The 13,356-nt window shown below is 47.6% G+C and overlaps 1 protein-coding gene across 1 annotated transcript; it reads right to left on the bottom strand.

Annotated features, from left to right (window-relative positions):
- Positions 1-1,912: 1,912 nt before the first annotated feature.
- Positions 1,913-11,494, bottom strand: FAM174C (family with sequence similarity 174 member C). The gene is made up of 3 exons (XM_074978475.1): positions 11,128-11,494; positions 8,629-8,745; positions 1,913-6,545 (listed from the first exon to the last, which is right to left on the bottom strand). The coding sequence occupies exons 1-3, from the start codon at positions 11,421-11,423 to the stop codon at positions 6,542-6,544; spliced, it is 417 nt and encodes a 138-aa protein (XP_074834576.1). The 5' UTR covers positions 11,424-11,494; the 3' UTR covers positions 1,913-6,541.
- Positions 11,495-13,356: the final 1,862 nt, after the last annotated feature.

The following is a 13,356-nucleotide window of genomic DNA, read 5'->3' as shown; positions in this document are numbered from 1 at the left end:
GTTTGTGTTAGAAAAGGATCCCTGGAAGGGAAGAGAGAAGGTATGGGATGACCCTTAGTTCCTGGGCAAGTTTGTTCCAGACTCAGTGACGGCCACGCTCAGTCACCCGCAGTAGAAAGTACCCAGAGAGCATGCGAGAGCTAAACTCCAGCAGTTTAGCAGGTATTGAAGGTGATGTGGCTTGTCTACCCAGGGCTTTTTAAAGATGGGAGGTAGCACCACACCTGTAAACTCTGCTTAAGCCAGGCCACACTGGCTGCAGCAACCCTGACAGGTGGGAGAGGCTGTGTCCTCCAACTTCTACCCAGCCATTACAAAATGGGTCCCAGAAGCCAACTTTGCTCCTCACCGCAGAGCGAGGAACTCAGCACAAGCAGCACCAAGCCAATAAGTCTCAGTCTTGAGCTAATTAATGGAAAACGCTTTGGGGACAGAGAGTGGACCTTTCTTGTGTTTGTAGAGTTGTGAATTCACTGGTAACAAATGGCACCAGCACATAGCAAATCCTCATTGAACCCCCATTGACAAAGCTGAAGAGCTCTGTGTAACCCCCAAAGCTTGTTCCTCTCACCTCCAGAAGCTGGTCCAATAAAAGATATTCCCTCCACACCCTTATTTCCCCCTCCCTCTAACTATTAGGCACTCAGTGTGAGGCTGCCACCTAGCGGCTTATTTTATTTTAAAAATGCCATTAATTTCATCTTTTTTCGGGGTGTGAATTTGAATTAATCCTTGGTTTGGGCTCCGCCAGCTGCTAGAGACACAAGCTCCGCAGTTGAGCTAGGGGAAAAGAGCTGTCAGGGCACTGGGAGGTACACCTATTAAGGGCCCTCATCTCACCCGAGCTGATGCAATGCAAAAGTGGTTAGAAATAAAGTTGGTCCCACAAGAGCCATAAGCCTTTCTTACCCCAAGAGGGATGATGAGATATGCACAAAGGAGAGAGGGGGAGAGGAGGTTAAGCACTAACCTGAGAAAAAGGCCAAGGTACACTGGGGAAATAAGGGTCTTTAAAATGCGGAAGAGGTTGAGAAGTGCAGAGAAAGCCAGGCATGACAAGCAAGAGGGTTTACACAAGACACACTGATAAAAGCAGAGCACAGAGGAAGGAACTGTATTGAATGGTGGGTAAACAAACAGGACGTTTGATAAAATCTACACATCTGCAGGTTCTATACCATTTTTGGTAGCTAAAAGCCTGCCAGGGAAAAGAAAGATGTGGCGGTGGTTCTCCACCTTTTCAGGACCCATTTGTAAACGTCCAGGGTCTGTCACGACCTAGCAAACAGCCTGGGAGTGGAGGTACCGGGGTGGTTTTGGTCAGATCCCACCCAACACTCACTCCACAGTGGCAACTCCTGGGCTGTGGGGCTGGCTAGGTTTAGCTATAAACGTTGCAACCCTCCTGAGTAATGGTGACACTCAGATTTGGCCCCAAGTCTCTGACTGGAGCAAATTTGCATCAGTGATGTCACGACCTGGCTGATGGCGGTGCAGTGCCACTCACTCGAACCCTGAACCGCGGAGTATGAACTCAAAAAACCTACCTCAGCCAGCACTACTGGGGAGTGTTTGGCGAGTCACTTAATCTAAAAGGGGATCTAAAAGCTTCTACAGCTTGTGCTCAGATGCCCTGATGATAGCGAATAGCCTGACAAGACCACAGTGCCCTGCACTCCTTTAGCGCACACGGCTCATTCTTACATCAATATCCCTGGACCCTCTGCACTGGGCAGCCCTTCAGAATTATTGGGGCTTTTCCAGTCACCGTGGCTACCGAGGAGGAATCTGTTGAAATAAAATGTTTCATTTTATTTGTCTGAAGATAAGAGGGGGCAACCAAAAGGAGAAAGATCAACACAGGACTGAGTGCTGTTTAAAAATAAACACAACCCAAGCAGGAGGGAAAACATTATGCACCGGAGAGCTTTTTTATTGACTACCTAGCAATCTGTTCCGACCACAGGTCTATCTCCCAGCAGGCCAGGGCTACAGATCACATTCCAGTCGTGCAAATGAAACAAAACCAGGAGTACAGCATTAACCGTTGAGAGCTGCAGCCGACATCATCTTGAATCAATCTCACTAAATGCAGCACGAGCCCCAGACAATTTACCTATTCCTTCAGTGGCGAGTACTTCAATGCCAGTACTGGATAACTTGATACAAACCACCAAACAAATGAGAGAGAATTAGGTAAACTTTGTTAATTAGCCTTTGTTTTAAACAGCCCTAACAGTTTCAGGCAGGCTATATAGCAGTTACCTGGGGGCGCACACAGGTCAACATCTGTGTGAACATTACAGCAGATCACACCAATTTGGCCTGTACTGAATTCAGTGTGCTTGGGTGTGCTGTGAATCAGGTTCTCTTGCACCAGCCGAGTCAGGATCCGAAGCTCAGAGTGTAGATGGGGCATGTGATGGCGAGAGGAAACAGCCAGAGTGAGAAGCCTCTCTCGCTCTCACCCAGCAGGACATTCATCAAAACCATTTCTCAGAAAACATGTTGCCAGTGGCAATCAAAGAGGGCCCAAAAGCTGCGCCTGAAGCTCACTGCAGAGTAGTCTATTAGGGCATCAACACAGAACCAAAAACATGCTTAAAAAAAAAAAAAACTTATTAAAATGAGAGCAGAAGGCTCCTCCCAGCCTGAGCTCCTCTGCGTGGGGGCAATAAAAGCCATGTTTTAAATCCATTATTAGCAATAGCCCTACAAGGCCTATATTGGCCTCACTCCAGCTGTGTATTGCTAAGGTGTTTCCACCGCTCTTCAGAGCGGCTCTCACCACAGCCCTCACTCCCCATTTGTCCTTCACATGGGCTGGAAGGAGGCACAAAGGGAATAACAGATCTGCATGGAAAGGAGTCTCACGTCTTTGTGGTCATCAATTTTACTTCCTCCCACAAGGTACGCTACAATAATTTTCTCAACCAAAAGCCCGAGAGCAGGAATGGGAGATAATCTTGCTCATGACGGGCCAAGCCAGGCTGAGATACTGACTCCAACACACAGAATTTAAGCAGCATTCCTCATGCTAAAAGACATAAACCAGTCTACACAAGTCAGCTATTAATGTGGAATTGGCCACAGGTCAGATCTGTTTCCACTCAGAACAGACTCAGATCAAAAAGTGCTAGAAGGCTTTTCCTAGGTAGCAAGCAGCCCCTTTATAGCCCCATAAATATTGCCTCAGTTCTCCTGGGTGCAAAAATTCACCCACATGTAGCCACTCGTACTGAGGATCTGAGACAACATTACCATGCCAGCAATGGGGTGCATTTAGGCACCCACTTTAATATACTCTGCCTACATAGTACCAGCAGAATTGATATAATCTATGAGTTATGTTCCAGTCCTATCATCACCTAGATTTTTAATAATTACTAAGGAGACATCTAAAACCATTTAAAACACTGTCATCACAGGCCCTTATTTTGTACCTGAATCATTGAAAAAATATATATGTTTAAAAAAATAAAAAGGTCCCATTTTTTTCCACCAGAATTACGGAATTGCTAACACGTTAAAATCAACACTTAGAACTGCACATTCCACCAGACCCAAGAAAATCAAAGATTGCAAACTCACTCTGTCCAACAGAAGAGCAGAGCTTAAGGGATGAAAAAATAACTTGCCTTAGTTAACGCAAAACCAATGAACATCATAGGTGCAGCCAAACAGTTAACTGGACTGCAATGCAGCAGCTGATTTAAATGACCTGTGCAGGGCCACCCCCAGGGGGGCAGAGGCAGGGTCGAGGGCCCCCCCGGACTGTGACACAGGTCCTGCTTCTTCTCCAGCCTTGCCCCCTCCCCCACACAATGCTGCCCAGGGGATTACGGAGCCTGGCACTGGGGCAGCAGGCTTTGCCGCCTCTCCAATCACAATGTGGTGGGTGGGAGCAGGAGTTTGGCACTCCACTCCACTGCACCACCCTCCTGGCCTGCTGTGGAGAAGCTAGGCACAGCACGCCAGGGAAGGGAGCATGCACTGGAGCAGGTCACTGAGACCTCTCTGCCTATGCGGTGGGGAGCTGGGGGGCAGCACCCCCTGCTGTCACAGCACCAGGCCCCATAGTCCCCTGGTGGAGGGAACATGGGGCAGTTGGGGTGGCCACTGTGGGGTTCCCAAAATCACAGGCCCCCCTTCCTATGGATGGGATGGCTCTGGTCCTGCGAATGATGCTTTACAACAACAGATATGATGGGAACTGAAGGGTTACAGCAACTGTTATCAAGTGTGTTTAAGTAGTATCACCCTAGACGAGGGCAAGGCAACACCATCCTAATGAATCAGAACAAGAAAATTCTCTGCATGCATCACCCACTGAGTAGCAGTGAGTACAGCTGTCATGGCTAACACAAAGCACACTGTGCCTATGTTTAACTGATGCAGAGATGACAAAGGTGCTAAAATCAACGGTAACACACAAATGAGAAGAAATCCGTTGATTGTCAAGGTGCTATCTGAGCATAAGAAAGTCATCCTTTCAAAAATAGATGGTTTTTAAAATCTTACACAAGTACACACTTCTTTTGGCAGGCTGGAGAGCCTACGGCAAAGAGCTGAGGTATCAAGGAGGGCAGAAGAAATCCACTTCTAGTCAGGACACCTTGGGATCGAGAAATACTGCCCCTTGAGCAAAAAATCCCACAGGGCAAAGTGCTCTCTACACTATCTTGTTCAGGACTTCAAAGCAGGGCTCATTTCTCAGAGCTGACTTCTGCTGCCTGGAGGGTAGCAAACCCAGTTAGGTCTTCTCAGTTTTCATCAGTCTCCTCACTGTTCTTTTTGTAACAGGTCAGTTTCTCTCTTACTAACAAGAGAAAGGCACTGCTGTCCCATATTTCCCTCCCCAAGATGCTTCAGGTAGCATCCAACCTGCACCTAGAACACCATCTGTAGCCTTAAGCTGCACCTCTTCAGCACGTGATTTGCTATTTTACTGAGTGACCATGCCAGGATTCTTGTAACAATGGCACTGTCTTTCCTGCAGGGCTGCATGCCTCTTTATTTGCAAATAAACTGCACCTCCCATCTACACTGGGGCATGCTTTAAGGCTGTGGTGGCAGGGAGAAATTTGGCAATTGCTGCATTTGGAGCTGTAGTAAAATTGCAGAATTCCCCCATGGCTGATGCTTGCCAGAACTGCGCTTTAAACAAGATTGTTGCTAGCACATTTTTCACCCCAAGAAGCACAGGGTCTGTAACTGAGGAGGGTGTAGGGAAGGAGAGGGCCGCTTACTTGCAGTGCATTCACATATTGCCCCTTTCCACTATCTCCGTGCAGCTCACTCTTACACCAATATCCTTGGACCCTCTGGCTTGGGTCCCCAACCATCAATGCAGCTAGGCTACAACACGAGACTTCTGTGGCTCACTGGACTTATTCCAAGGCACAGCCCGGAGCACTAATACTTGGGCTGAATCTGCTCCTCTCGGCAAGAAGAGTTATTTTTGGAGCAGCATTGCCTCAGTTTAAGATTTGCAATTGATAGGGATCCGGCTTCAGGTCCTTTTCAAGGTTATTCCACTTTTGCCAGCCAACAGCTGCTCTTGGACTTGTTACACTAGGGACAACCTCCTCGGATTTTCTCTGCCCGATGACCTCGACCAGCAATGTCATCTGTATCGCCTCTAACAGCTTGGTAGATATTAAACACCCCCATAAGGAAGGAACTTTGGTTTGGAACTATATATAACAGTAGAGCCTGCCCATGCATTGATCCCATAGCCTACCCAAACAAGTTACCACTACTTCAGTCTCTGTTCCTGGCCCAGTGGCATCCTTCAGCTGTAAACACATTTTCTTCCATTCTCTAAGTGAGGTAATGACTTGTACTGTCATTGTGTCACTTCCATCTTTGGGTTGCTGCATTGGCACTAACAGCAACTGCAATAACACCAATGCACCTAACCTACTCCCTCCCTACCCCAACAGCCATTCTCCAGCTGGCTGAACTAATTTAATACAGTGCAGATCCATTACCTGACGCAAGAGATAGCTCCAGACCTCAGACTGATGGGGAGTCAATTAGAAAGGCAATTAATAAAAAGTAATTAATCCTGTATCAACTGTACAAGAGCACTGCGGAGGTTACAAGAGAGACTCCAACTACCTGATCCTTTGGTTTCATTGCAACCGTTGCTAGAGGGTGGGATACGAACGTATACAAGACAGTGACTAGCTTTCGTAGGCAGGCTGACGTGGCTGCAGTACTTCAGTCCATCACTGGGAATGTTAGAAACCAAAAGCCCACCTTAGAGAGTCATATTTTCATTGTCATGAGTTACAAAGCCTCCTGCGTGAGCAATACCACCCAGTGCAGTAGGATCTTTCATCTCATCACTCCGCCTTCTCCTATGTAAGGGAAACAGGGTTAGATCCCTCCCCCACACAGCTATAAAACTGTGTGCTGTTAACTTGCAGTCATCTTAAGCAGTTAGAAAAAATAAACCCAACAAATGGTGAGGCGAGTCTGCTGGTGGATTTACACCTTCTCAGTCAGTCTGTGCAGTTGAGCCATTGGTCCCAGATCATCTAGAAAACAGAAGACATCCAAACACCAGAGTGAGTGTTTACATCACAGCTCGACAGATCATTCACATCAACGGCTGGGAGTAGGGAAGGAGAGGGAGCAGAAGAAGAGCCGCCCGCATGCACCTGCATTTCTCCTCTTCTTTGAAAATGCTTTGAAGGAATCAAGCCCACTTACCAAGGCCCTGCTACACAAAGTATGCACTAAAATCAACAGATGTCTTAATGAGATAAAGACAGTTCTGACTTAGGACACCATCGTTTCCGCTTTTGGATGCTGAGAATGCTTCCCCTAGAGACTCTAAAAAGCTAATTTACTGTACAAGTGTCTGACTCCCCAAGGGAACATGCATTTGTTCTATCGGACTATTAACTGCTACCACTCTGGTAGGAGGGAGTATGGTCTTGTGGATGGAGTGCTAGACTGGAAACTCAGGAGACTTGGCCTATTCCTGGCTCTGCCTCTCATCTTCTGAGAAAGTCACCTGGCCTTTGTGCCTCTATTTCCGCAGCTGTAAAATGGGGAAAATACCGGCCTCCCTAGTTGAGCGCTTGGAGAGCTACTGACAGAAAGCTAGGTGCTGTTACTACATTGTATGGGATCAGAAGAAAACATAAGGAAGAGACGGTGATATCTGGATAAAAACAGAGGAGGGCATGTGCCTCCTAATGCAGAATCGTGCAGAGCTGGTGTCAGTGTTAAAGACCAAGTTTGCTTTACTAGGTGCTCAGTCAGCAATATTCCAACCAGCAAAAGTCCAAGGACTTCACTTCAAAGTGCTTTACAGGCATTAGATGATTAAATGCAAAGGAGTCTGAAATGTTTAGTACAGGTGCAACAAAAAGATTACTTGGACCTCAAACATTGAAGGTAGGAGACAAACTGGAGCCGCTTGCTTTACATGGAAGGAGACTGGAAGACACTGCAGAGAATTAAGGAAGGTACAGAAGATGATTTTAGGACATGCATTGCCAGAGCTGTTCAGGCAGAAGCTCACATGCAGCTGGCCCACAACGTGCCTGCCTCTACCTACTGTTTTCAATCCCCCACTTTCATGAGCTAGAACCAGAGACAGGGAACATACTGCACTCTTTGCCCTCTGACATATTCCTGCACAGGAAACCACACCTGCACTCCAAACACTTCCAGGTAACCAGCCCCTTCATCTCCTTTATTATTTGTTCCTTTCACTGTGTTCCATACACTTGGAACCGAATACGAGAGAGGTGCATGCTGGACTCCCTCCCCTTTCTTCTTTGTAAAGGACTGTTCTATGATGAATTCCAGTTTTAAGTGACAGTGGGTCACTGTGTTTGTTCTGAATTGTATTCACTTGGATCTCTGCTGTGCAAATGCTCTAGGAGAGCAACTTAACTATTTGACACAGATCTACTGTACTGTACTGTGCCCGTTACAGAAATAAACACAATAAAACTACAGAAAAAGACCGATAGATACTGCAGACTGGAAGGAGGCAGAATTAGAACCATCAGAGCAAACTAATGGGAATTATCATATCAGAAATAATTTAAAATAAAGTCATCTTATAAAAAGCTCTCAGTAAATTAGTTATGAAAAAGGATGTGTAATCTGTTTACTATTTGTGTTTCACTCAGCCCCTCGAAGAAAATAATGTAGACAATACAAGTTAGGGCAGGTGTTAGTAAGCTTCTGTTCCATTTCACTTGCTGGTTTCCATGCACTTGCACCATGCTAGAACGCTGGAGCAAACATGAGCAACCTTACTACTAGAAAAAAAGGAACCCTCCCCCGCCCCCAATTAAACAAATCAATATTTCTGTTGAGCCCGGCTTTTGTCAAAGCTAATTTTTAATCCTTGTCTCCAACAAATTCACGTCTATGGGTTTGTTAGTAGGCCAAGCACTGTCTCTAGTTACAAGAATGTTCTCTTGAGGCTGTTAACATCAATGGAACCCAAAAGCCTGACCCTGCAACCAGATCCATACAATTGGACCCTTGCACCCACAGAAAGCATCACTTGTGAGGATCCAACTGCAGACTGTGTGCCCAAGCTTCATGCATCTTTGGAAAGAGACATTTAGCTACTTGAAATCATACACCTACCGCCTCAGATTTCTTGTTTCAAACACTGTGTCTTCGTCACTGTCAAGAGATCCCAGCTCCATATTTTCATCATAGTTTGAAAGGAGACCATATTTCTTCCGCTGAGGTTTCTTCAACCTGAAATCAGTTTTGAGCTCATTCTTAGGCACTTCTGATCTAGCACTTTCATTCACAGACCCTGATATATGCTCCCTTTTCCAAAAAATGTCATGTGTTCATAAGGACAGGAGAGGCCTCGTTAGTGGAAAGGGCAAAATGAATAAAAACAGGGGACTGGGATGTTTTTTCTGTGGCCTACTACATGTTGAAGCAGTGCAGAGGGGCAAACTCAGGTTCGCTGCTGACAGCATATAATTTGGCTTGAGTGGTCATCACCCAAAGTGTAGCTCAAAAATATTACCCGAAAGTCTGCATGCCATTGCCAACAGCAGATATTAGTGAGAAGGATTGTATCAGAAACCATTTCTTTAGTGCTTTCCATGGAATTAATTGAGACCAAAATAGTTACATGGGTATAAACTCCCTATATGCGGGTACTTTTACCCGAGGTTCACTGTGCCTTTTTAAATTCAGTTTCCACATCGCTTCGGCTGGGTCTACACTAAGAACTTTTGCTGCCATAGTAATGCCACAAAAACCAAGCAGTCCTGTAGCACCTTAAAAAACTAATAAATTTATTTATTAGATAATGAGTTTTCGTAGGTAAGACCCACTTCTTCTGAAAGCTCATTACCTAATACGGTAAACTCTTTCATATCCAGCAACCCTGGGACCGGGAGGTTGTCGGACATGCAAATATGGAGGTTAACAGACAGTGCCAGCAACTCTAGGGCTGGGAAGCCGGTGGGGGCTGGAGGAATGTGGTGGCAGCCCCAGGGCTGGGAAGCCGGCTGGGAACAGAGAAATGTGCCAGGGCCAGGAAACTCCAGCAAGCCATTGGGGATGGAGGAATGCACCGGGCCAGGAAACTCCATCAGCTCAAGCCCTAGGGAGCCATCCAGGACTAGGGGAACTCCAGCAGCGATCAGGCTGTGGGAACTCCGGCAGCCCTGGGGCTAGGAGTTATTTCCATGGTGCAGCATGTTTGTGCCCATTACCTGAGAGTTCCGGCTGACTGACTGTAAATAAATCTATTAGTCTTTTAAGATGTTACAGGACCGCTTGTTTTTTGTGACGCTACAAACACAGATACTCCTCTGAAACTACAGTAACACCAGTTAGATGTGAATTTTTGTAACATTTCTATAAAAGCTAATGCCATAGAGTAGTTAGTCAGACCAAAAAAAGTGTTTTTACTTATATATGGTGTCTCTACATCAGTAGGGTTTCCCAATAGAGCCATACCAGCAGACTTCTTCTGTTGCAGGCAAGCCATCCAAGACAGGCTTAAGTTAAACCAAAGAAAACACTCTTATTCCAGGACACAGATGTCCTCACATGCTATTCATCTGGTAAAGTTACACTGCTGGTATATAGAAGAAATGCTAAAGAATTTCATCCACTTCAGAGAGCCAATTGACTGAGGATAAAGAATGTGACAAGATGTGAAAATAAAAGGGTGGAATGGGGGACTCCTTACTGCCTCAGGCCCTGAAGTGGGAGATGAATTACCACTCTGTCCCTGCTATTCCACCGTAGAGATAAAGAAAACCCCTAGAGAGGACCGCTGAGTGTCAGCAGATTTTTATTCCTACTCAACCCTCAGAATGCTCTCAGTTTTTACAGGACTACAGAGCTACAGTGATCCCACGCTCATCAGGAGAGAAGGGCATGTTTCCTGTGAAGCCACTTTCCTGCGAATTACAGGATGTCTTAAGCAGCAAAAGAAAGATTTCACAGTAAAGATAATCCTAAAACAGACAGACGAATTTACGCACTTTTAAGGGACTAGGGTAATCTTTATAGGAATTGCAAAGAGCTCCAGCATTTCTTCACCCTGTCTAGTGTGTCCCGTGGGGAAACAAAGAGAGCCCCTCCCACAAAGGGCAGCACAGGCTTGGGAGACCTATGGCTATCCCAGAAACCTCTGGGAGGACAGTGTCGGTTCCAAGGGAAAGGGAACTCTAGCGAGGACCCAAGTCTGTTTCCCAGAAATGAGGTGTGGCGTGGGAGAACAGGTCACAAAGGTTTCCAGCCCTGGGGAAATGGAGACATCCCTATCTATCTGATCTCGCAAAACTGGAAAGGACCTTGAGAGGTCACCGAGTCGAGTCCAGTCCCCTGCCCTCGCAGCAGGATCCATCCCCACCCCGACACACTGGATTTTCACCTACCTGCCCCCCTCAAGGATTGAGCTCACAGCCCTGCGTTTAGCAGGCCAATGCTCAAACCACTGGGGATCCCACCACCCGCCCCCCGAGCCACTCCCTGGGGCGAAGGAGGTGCTGCAGGGAGCGAGGGACACTCCTAGTCTGACGGCGGCTCTCGTGACCCGCTGCCTTCCACTGGGGACAGGGCCCCTAACACGGGAAACGCCCCCCACCCCGCAGCGCCACTCACCGCAGCGCCCGCGCCAGGAAGTAAACCGCGGCCAGGCCGGAGAGGCCGCAGAGCACGTAGAAGGCCCGTTGGACCGCGGGCAGCCGCCCGCCCAGCAGGTCCAGGCCGCGGAACCCGCCGCCCCGTCCCTCGCTGTAGTTCCCGGCCGGCCGCGTCCCGTTGGCGGCGGAGGCAGGGCTCGGGGGCGGCGAGGCCCCCGCCGGGCCCGGGGAGCTGGGCACCGCGCAGGCCGCGAACAGGAAGAGCAGCAGCGGGAGGAGGGTGAGGAGGAGGCGGCCGGGCTCCCGCGGGACCATGGCGGGCGCACGGCAACTACTGGGACACGCACCCCTCAGGCTCCGGGAGGGGCCCAATCACCGGAAATGACTTCAGCGCAGCGCAGCGCCGGCCGAGGTCCGGCCGGGGTCCATGGCGCCCGTACACAGGGTTCCGGCCACGCAGGGTTCCGGGCAGGGTACAAAGTAGTGCGTGGGGGTGAGCGCAAGGGGACACTTGGAAGCACAGGATGGAGGGGGAACAAACGTCAGAGGGGCAGGAGTCAGGGGACATGAGAGAGGAGGTGTCAGGAAGCAATGGGGAGGAGCACAGGGACTGTAGGGTGCAGCAGGGAAAGGGATTTGGGGTCCTGGGGGAGCAGAGGGATCTTTGAGGAAAGGGGAGATGCAAAGGGACCCCAGGGTGCAGAGGAGAGAGGGGCAAGGGGGGTGGAGGAGCAGGGGGAAATGGGAATCAGACGAGGGTTTCAAAGGGACTCCAGGGTGCAGAGCAGTTATGGGGCAATGGCGAGCAGGAAGCAAAGGGAGAAATACTTGAGGACTGTAGAGTGCTGGGGGAAACAGAGATGAGGAACAAGGACCACGTGAGACAGGCCCCAGGATAAAAGTCAGTTTTCGAAAAGGGTTGGAGTAGGGTTGAGACCACTTCTGTTCTCTTGCAAGCACTAGACTGAAATAATTGGTTTAGAAGAATGAGTTTGGAAAAGAAAAGACTGAGGGGGGGCATGATAGCAGTTTTCAGGTATCTAAAAGGGTGTCATAAGGAGGAGGGAGAAAACTTGTTCTCCTTGGCCTCTGAGGATAGAACAAGAAGCTATGGGCTTAAACTGCTGCAAGGGAGGTTCAGGTTGGACATTAGGAAAGGTTCCTAACTGTCAGGGTGATCAAACACTGGAATAAATTGTCTAGAGAGGTTGTGGAATCTCCATCTCTGGAGATATTTAAGAACAAGTTAGATATATGTCTAGATGAGATGGTCTAGACAGTACTTGGTCCTGCCCCGGGGGCAGGGGGCTGGACTCGATGACCTCTGGAGGTCCCAACTAGCCCTAATATTCTATGATTCTATGATCATCTCTGCAAAAGGATGGAACGATAAACTGTATAAACTGTTTTTTAAATACATTAGATAAACTGTTTTTTAAATACATTAGAAGCAGGAAGCCTGCTAAAAAAGCAGTGGGGCCCTTGGATGATAAAGATATAAAAGGAGCGATCAAGGAAGACAGTGCCATTGCGGAGCGATTAAATGATTTCTTTGCTTCAGTCTTCACGGCTGAAGATGTTACAGAGGTTCCTAAATCTGAGCCAGCCTTTTTAGGCGACAAATCTGAGGAACTCACTCAGATTGAAGTGACATTAGAGGAGGTTTTGGAATTAATTGATAAGCTGAATAGTAACAAGTCTCCAGGACCAGATGGCATTCACCCAAGGGTTCTGAAAGAACTCAAATGTGAAATTGCGGAGTTATTAACAGTGGTTTGTAACCTATCCTTTAAATCCACTTTGGTACCAAATGACTGGAAGACGGCCAATATAACACCAATATTTAAAAAAGGCTCTAGAGGAGATCCTGGCAATTATAGACCGATAAGTTTAACATCAGTACCAGGTAAATTAGTAGAAACACTAGTAAAGAGTAAAATTGCAAGGCACATAGAAGAGCACGAATTGTTGGGCAAAAGTCAGCATGGTTTCTGCAGAGGGAAGTCGTGTCTGTCTAATCTATTAGAATTCTTTGAAGGGGTTAATAAACATGCGGACAAGGGGCACCCAGTGGACATAATATACCTAGATTTCCAGAAAGCCTTTGACACGGTCCCACACCAAAGGCTTTTATGTAAATTAGGTGGTCATGGGATAGGAGGAAAGGTCCTTTCATGGATCGGGAATTGGTTAAAAGACAGAAAACAAAGGGTTGGAATAAATGGTAAATTTTCACAATGGAGGGGGG

Source organism: Carettochelys insculpta, chromosome 27, assembly GCF_033958435.1.
Source record: "Carettochelys insculpta isolate YL-2023 chromosome 27, ASM3395843v1, whole genome shotgun sequence".
NCBI lineage: Eukaryota > Metazoa > Chordata > Testudines > Carettochelyidae > Carettochelys > Carettochelys insculpta.
The sequence above is the reverse complement of the archived record's forward strand: the minus strand, read 5'-3'. Positions and strand labels throughout refer to the sequence as shown.

Coding starts and splice junctions, on each gene's coding strand:
- FAM174C (XM_074978475.1), bottom strand. CDS start 11,423: ATGGTCCCGCGGGAGCCCGGCCGCCTCCTCCTCACCCTCCTCCCGCTG. Junction 8,746..11,127: donor TTCCTGGCGCGGGCGCTGCG/GTGAGTGGCGCT, acceptor AACTGATTTCAG/GTTGAAGAAACCTCAGCGGA.